The sequence below is a fragment of the Charadrius vociferus genome, unplaced genomic scaffold (genome assembly GCF_000708025.1).
Source record: "Charadrius vociferus isolate BGI_N301 unplaced genomic scaffold, ASM70802v2 scaffold459, whole genome shotgun sequence".
Taxonomy (NCBI): Eukaryota; Metazoa; Chordata; class Aves; order Charadriiformes; family Charadriidae; genus Charadrius; species Charadrius vociferus.
Window position 1 is genome coordinate 2041618 of NW_009650249.1, and position 7177 is coordinate 2048794.

Here is a 7177-nt window from a genome sequence, read left to right on the forward strand (position 1 = left end):
ACATTTACTATCTACTTTGTGTAAAATAACAAGGCACTGGATGTTTCCAGCAATAAAATAAAATCTGTAATTACCATCTCAACTTCTGAAGGGAGATCATTAAAGTGGTGCTCATGATATTTAAAGTCTCAGGGTGATTTTAATTCAAGTAGAAGGGGAAAGCTAAATCTTTCTTTGGAAATAGATCTGTGAGCTTTTTTTTTTTTTTTAGAATCTTCTGAGGTGCTCTTGGTCCCCGGATGGGAGCAAAATTGCAGGGGGATCGGCTGACAGGTGAGTTACCACTGCGTTTCTCTGTTACCGTCAATCCCAAAGTTTTGCAAGCACTCCTGAAATGATTTGCATCATGTTGAAAATTAATATGAAGACTCAGAGTTGTGCACAGAGGTGCGAAGACCTGAACAACCCCCTTCATTCTCTGCCCTGATTGCAATAGCAATGGCTTTATATTGCCTTTGTGTCAGTGGAGGAGCACCGTATAGTTGTAAAGTCTTATTATTGTTGTCAAAAGCTGACTAGAGGTCTGCATTACTGCTTATGTTCAACCACTGGATCCAACAGTAGGACCAGCAGATGATAGGAACATTGGTTGTCGGTGGACTAGGTCCCTGCAGTCGTATTGGCAGATATTTGTGAGAGTCTTTGAGAAGTAGAAAGTCTGGGGAAGTGTGTGTAGTGAGGGGTTATGCTGATAAGAACCACAAATACCAGTTAAATTGCTGCATGGCAGCTTGCAGGAGGCACCAGTGGTGTTCCAGTGGTTATTCTTGAGCCTTAATGAGTAAGAAGAAATAAAGATCTGACTAAATTAGCGTGTATTGGACTTTTAAATGAGATATTCTATAAACTAAGGCAGCTGAGGAGTAAAACAGGTAGAGGGAGGAAGCCAGCAGAGGGTCCATGCCAGACCCTGAAGGTCACCGTGAAGGATACCAACCTCTGCTGGAGCAAATCCAGACGCACTCTTAGTGACATCGAGACAGGAATTCCTGCAGGCCAGAGTCCAAGGCATGGAGCAGTAGTAATCAGCAAATTAATGAGTTTCTGATAGAGGATAGGGAGAACTTTAGCTCTCACTGTCCAGATATAGTGGGGCCAGCTGTCACAGCAAGTGGCTGAGACGTGACTCTCCTTTCCAGTCCTGCTGGGCAGTAGCGGCGGTGCACGCGGTGGAGGAATGCCTGTGTGTTAGCCTGCCGAGCTGTGGCTGACCCGTTCAGTGGGGAAGTGTGGCTGGAAGTCTCAGGCCGTTAGGTTGGTTCTGCAGATGCTGATTTAGCTCTGTGGTCTGACAGCAACTTTGTTGTGACATTCATGGGGAAGAGCATGCAGCCAGACCCCGGGGCAGGTTAGATGAGGCCATTCAAATCTTTCTGCTGTCTCTGAGCTTTTAATATTTTTTTTTTGAGGAGTATCTGCTGGGAAAGCAAAGAAAGATTAAACAAATGTTTCATTTGTCTGAGTACAAAATAATTCCCCAATGATTACTCTCTTCTTCTGCATTACATGGAGTGTGTGTGTATGTTGGAGGGACAATTACCTGAATTTTTTTTTTTTTTTTTTGCTGTTGAGCCCTTCAGGTTATAGTAAAATCAACTACTTAAAGTGCTTGCCTGCTTTGCAATACCAAATTAAAAACAACAGCAGAGTGCTTTGAGAAGGTATTCAATACAGTTCTTGTCTGCTACATAAAACGGTTGTGCTTGAAGAAGTGCTGCTTTAAGTAACATTCATGACTTAAGTTGCAGGTTTGCATTTTTCCCTTTTATGTATTTCAAGAAAATAAGTCAAAGAATAGCACCAGCCTGAAAAGGAATGCTCCTAACAAAGCAGGTCTGCCTGTGTTGGTACCCAGTGTCCTCTCTATCTAGCCAGCAAGTGTTTTAAATTATTCAGTGCTTTTGGTGGGGGGGAAGCAGCTCAGTTCTATTTCAACTAAAACACAGGCTGATTGTACAAGCAAATCTTGTTCTTCATCTCGTCTGCAAAACCCTGACAAATGGAAAGGGACAGGTGAAACTGAGGAACTCATTGTTGGTAGTGTTGTGTAAGCCTGAAACGGTCCGGCCGTGGTATTCAGAGCTTGGGCTGCGTGCGGGACTGAGGAAAGGGCTGTTGACCGCCGGTATGTTTGAATTTGTGCGGGCGAGACACAGGGATGCACAGTGGCATTCACAGTGACCTTCCTTTGGTGAAGTGTAATGCAGTAGATTGATTTTACAGATGTTTTACAGGCTGTGCCCCGTGCTCTCGCCCTCTACAGTCCACTGTAAATAGCCATAGTGATGCCTCTGGGGCATGTGGGCAGCAGAGCTGCCCTTCACACCAAACCCAGCCAATTGCTGCCCTGCCGCTTCCCTTTTCTGCCCTGGCAGATTTCGTTTTAGCTGCCAGTCACCTCCCTAAAGAGTAAAACGAGAAGACAGAGCGAGTGTAATCCGGAACTGGCAAATATCCTGAGCCACCAATTGTTTTTGCAGAGCTGTGAACCTTGGAACAAATGCCGTTTCATGTGGCGAGGCCGTTGTGTTTGGAAGGGAGGGATGCATCATCGACTTGCCTGGGTTTTAGGATGTTGCTCAGGGCTCTTCTCGTTTTGATGTATTAAAAAAATCCCACTCACTCCTACGGGTGTGCACCATAACCAGGATCAAAGCATCGCTCTGCTTCCCGGTGGAGCTCGTGTGCAGCCACCCCACCAGGCAGGCAGCTATCGACACCCGTGGGGGACGAGCAGTGATCTCGGGTACAGTGTGATTTATAGCAAGGCACCGTTTCCCCCCCTCTCTGAGAGCATTTATAAGAGTAATCTGAAAGCTGATCCATGCCTGGTGCCAGCAGTTTCCTTCTGACCTCCCGCCTGAAGGATCCCGGTGGCTTCTGCGCTGCCCTTCAGCCAAGCTGCAGTGCTCGGGCAGGACCCGGCAGCGGCGGCAGCCCGCGGCAAGGCCTGCAGGAGGTTAATCAAAGGGCTCGGCGCAATCTGATCGGCCCCCCTAATAAATGATGGGAAGTGCATTATGACTTTAATGGCACAGCAGGAAGAAACCCATATATAAAGCTGTTGGCTGTGAGGGATTACAGTGTAGCAGGGGCTGGGCGAGCGCGTGGGCTCCTCCTCACTGCTTGCCAGCCAGCCCAAACCGAGGGTGGCCGCCGGGCTTGCAGGCAGGGATTTGCGAGGGTGAGAACCCTCCTCCCCACTCCCAACGCTAATTTTCTCCCTTAACCCACTGTGTTGCTGCTGTATTGAGGGTCTCTATGGCCTCACGGTTTCAAATCCATCTCTGTGCCACGAGAGGTGAAATGGAGCTGTTGTGCTCTGATGGTGGCGAGGCTTTCGATACCAAATTGTTGTTAGCTCCTGCGTGCTCAGCCCTCTGCTCTTCTGGGTTGGGCAGTGTAACGTTTTGCTCCTGAGAAGCTCCTTGTTTATCCTCACTAAGAGCTGCATCTTGTTTCAGCCCGGGTGGTGACTGCTGCAGGAATAAGCCGTTGGCGTGGGGGGCAGCTGCTTTCCCTTCTCAAATGAGAGAAAAGAAGATTGAGGGGGGATCTTATTAATACATACAAATACTTAATGGGAGGATGCCAGGGGGACAGGAGTAGTCTTTTTTCAGTGGCGCCCAGTGATAGGACGAGGGGTAATGGGCATAAACTTGAACATAGGAAGTTCCATCTTAACATGAGAAGGAACTTCTTTACTTTGAGGGTCGTGGAGCACTGGAACAGGCTGCCCAGAGAGGTGGTGGAGTCTCCCACTCTGGAGACATTCAAAACCCGCCTGGACGCTGTCCTGTGCAACCTGCTGTAGGTGACCCTGCTCTGGCATGTGAAATGCCTGCACTCATAATGATTCTCTTGTAGGTTTGTCTACGTGTGGGACACCACATCCAGGAGGATTTTGTACAAGCTGCCAGGCCACGCTGGGTCGGTGAACGAACTGGCTTTCCATCCGGAGGAACCCATTAGTAAGTCCTCCTCACCTCGAGTTAGCTGGGGAAATAGTTTCAGGGCTGGCTGAACTGCTGATCCTCTGGAAAACAGCCCCAAAATGGCCCGTGGCCCAAATACCCGAGTATCAGAGCCAAATTTAGGGGTAGCAGGCTCCTGCCTGCTCCTCTCCTGCGGACAGGAGTTGGTCTGGGAGTGCCCTGGGGTCCGGGGCTGAGCGTAGGGGCTCTGCTTCTGCGTCCTGCCCAGGCAGAGTCCGGGGTGGGGGCACCCGTATAGCAGCAGGGCGGCTGGTGGTCAGGGCTGCTGGTCACCTGTGGGTGGCTGTGAGCCATGGCTTGGCTCCCGCTGCCTAGGGCTTGTCCAGACTTGCCAAGGGCAGTGCAAAAGGGTTTTGAGCCAGGGATAGAAACCATACATTTGGTGCTCACATGAGGACAGTGACAACCTGGGAGCTTGTCTCCAGCCTGGGATCTTTTCACTTATCCCAAAGCTGTAGGAAGCGAAGGCGGCTCTTTGCGCAGTGGGCTTTGTCCCCGTTCTAGAGGTGTCCGGCACATGGCACCACATATCAGAGCTGGGTGAGACAATGCTCGTGGTGGCTTTTTCAGAACCGTTTTAACCACTGCGTACTAGCTGAGACCAGATTTCATATCAGTTTCTTGGCGCAGCGTGCGGCCCAGGCAGGACCGCAGGGTGCTCTTTGTTTCTATGGAAACACTTGCACCATCGGCCAGGTCACCACATTGCTCCAGCCAAAAATTGACAAGAGTCAACCCCAAAGTGAAGCCAAGAGCTCAGTTGTGCCGAGGATGACAGTCTCTGCAGCAGGGCCGTGAGTTATGGGTTTGTTCCTTGGTTATTCATTGCCCTGTCTTCAGATCGGAGCCTGTGCTGGAAGAGCAGAGCGATCTCTCCTCTCCGGTTTGCAGCGGATCGTTTGCAATTGTGTTCTGCTGAGGTCCTTTTTGGGAATCAATCACTCGGCTTGAAATAAAAATTAAAAACCTATTCAGGCGTTGTATGCGAGTTATGCAATTGATTTCTATTAACGTCTGGGAACGTTAATCTTGTAAATCACTGCACCCGCTCCACGATACTCATCTGCACGGGGGGGTGCATGGGGAGCCAACATGCGGCAAGGTGACAGGCGCCAGTCTGCAAGTTCATTTAGAAATTCCCCAAATCTCTCCTGGACTCGAATGAAACTGTTGTCAGTGTCAAGAGCAGTGCTTCTGGGTCATTCTTTTGATGCTTGTGTCTTGAATCCCCTGAAGTGCCTTTTCGGAGTTAAGGTGGTTCAGTGGCTGTTGTAGTTGAGTGCCAGCAGCATTTTGCCTCTTCTGATAAAATAATAACATCCCGGCGAGGCTTTCCTGGCCAGCCTGTGCCCTCTAGCGGCATGCAGTCCCGACGGCAGTGCCCGGTTTGCAATCTGAACGCTCCTTGCAATGGAAATAACGCTTCAGGATGCTCGAGAGCCTTAACAGCGTGTTTATACGCCTCTCTTTACCATTTTAATGCTTAGACATTACAGGCAGTGTGCGGTTATGTCTGCCTTGGGACAGGGGAATGGCAGCCACGACGCGCAGTGTGTGATTAGGTGTCAGAGTAGTAATTCCGTGAAGTGTTTTTGGGGAGCAAATGAAATTTGCCTTTCTTACACCACTTCCAGTAAGCGAAATGAGTAGCTCAATTCAAATAATGTGTCTTTAGTGGAGGTCTCAAACTGTTGCGGTTAATTTTCATATTCCTCCCTTCCCCCGTCTCTCTCCCGCAGTACTCTCCGCATCCAGCGACAAAAGACTGTATATGGGGGAGATCCAGTGAAGCCGACGAGGAGACGGTGGGATTCGTGCCCTCGCAATCCTTGGTTTACAGAAGTCGTACCGACTTTCTTCTCACCGGTGCCAGCCCCCCTCACGCTTGTGGCAGTGGGAAAACGTTGAAGCAGCTTGATGAGACAAGCCGCCCTCTCGCAGGCTGCGCTGTCTGCATGGTCTCACTGTACAGCTTTTTTCCATTCCCCTCTTCTTTGGGGAGGAAGGAAAATTTGGAATTGGAAAGATTTTAATTTTGGCTGTCCCACCGACTATTAAACCCTTACCCAGATCACTTGAAATTGGTAAAATTTGTTTAAATTCCACATGTGGATTGTATATTCCCTGTCGAGTTTTTCTTGTTGTTTTTTTTATACGGTCAAAACTGAAATAGATAGCTTTTTACAAGAACTGTGTGGATGGGATTTATTGTTCTGGTTTACTTTTCTATTGTACAATGCTAAATCAAGGCCCTCACTCGTATATAACCCGGGGAAACCATAGACGTTCACTTCAGAAGAGCAGCTTTATTTTTTATTCATGGCAATAAAAATGACCACACTTGAAATAATTATTGGGCTACTGCTGAATCCTATTTTCATGTTTTGAGTAAAATCCAGCCTCCTGCTATAAATAAATGTAAAGGGAGTGAGTTTTCTGTGACAGGCACCGTGTATTCAGTGCTCAGCAGTGGGGGAACCGTGCTGGCTGCGTGTCCCCTCTCCCTAAGCAGGAGGGGGGTGTGAGATGGTGGCAGGTCCTCGAGCAGGATAGATCCGTACTTCATAGACCCGTGGCTGCCGGCTGGGACAGCGCAGGGGTGCCCGCACCCTGCCTCAGCTTCAAGGGGGGATTTATGGGGGCGCTTCTGCCAGATCTTGCCCTACAGCCCTGGACTGACTCTGCCTGCCGTGCTCCAGCCCCTGGGTTTAGGCCAGAAGGAATGATCTGCCTTGATTATTTTTTTTGCCAAGGCTGAAACCGGCTTCGAGCCCTTGTCTCAGGGCTGAGCCTCGGCCGGTCTTTGTGAGAATACGCAAAGGGGGTTCCCCATGCCATGGGTCGTTGTCTGATGTTGACTTGCTATGAAGAGTACATGCTGCATTTCTCTTCTGAATGTGTCCACCTCAGCTATTAGACTTCCCATCCTCTTTTCCCCCCGTTTGCTGCCTTGGCTCAGGTTGGACTGGGCGTTTCTCACCTCTCGCTGCCTTTCTGCCCCGTACCAGAGGCGGCTGCCGGGGGGCTGCAGTTCAGCTGGGACAATGGAGCGTGGGCACGCGATGCTCCCACCCCAGCAGTGCCGTGCCGTATGACTGTCCTGCTCAGTCATGGCCAACGTTTGACCAGGAGGGATCTGCTGCAGCCGTCAGGTATTTGAGGGCTGGGAAATCAGCACAGCC

General features: G+C 49.7%; 1 protein-coding gene across 1 annotated transcript in view; it reads left to right on the forward strand.

Moving 5' to 3' along the window:
* Positions 1 to 6182, forward strand: part of SNRNP40 (small nuclear ribonucleoprotein 40kDa (U5)) — a 10872-nt gene extending 4690 nt beyond the window's left edge. Inside the window, exons 8-10 of the mRNA XM_009893024.1 lie at positions 212 to 273; positions 3868 to 3971; positions 5735 to 6182. Coding sequence (XP_009891326.1) covers positions 212 to 273; positions 3868 to 3971; positions 5735 to 5784 — 216 coding nt within the window. The 3' untranslated portion in view covers positions 5785 to 6182. The remainder of the gene's footprint in view (positions 1 to 211; positions 274 to 3867; positions 3972 to 5734) is intronic.
* Positions 6183 to 7177: the final 995 nt, after the last annotated feature.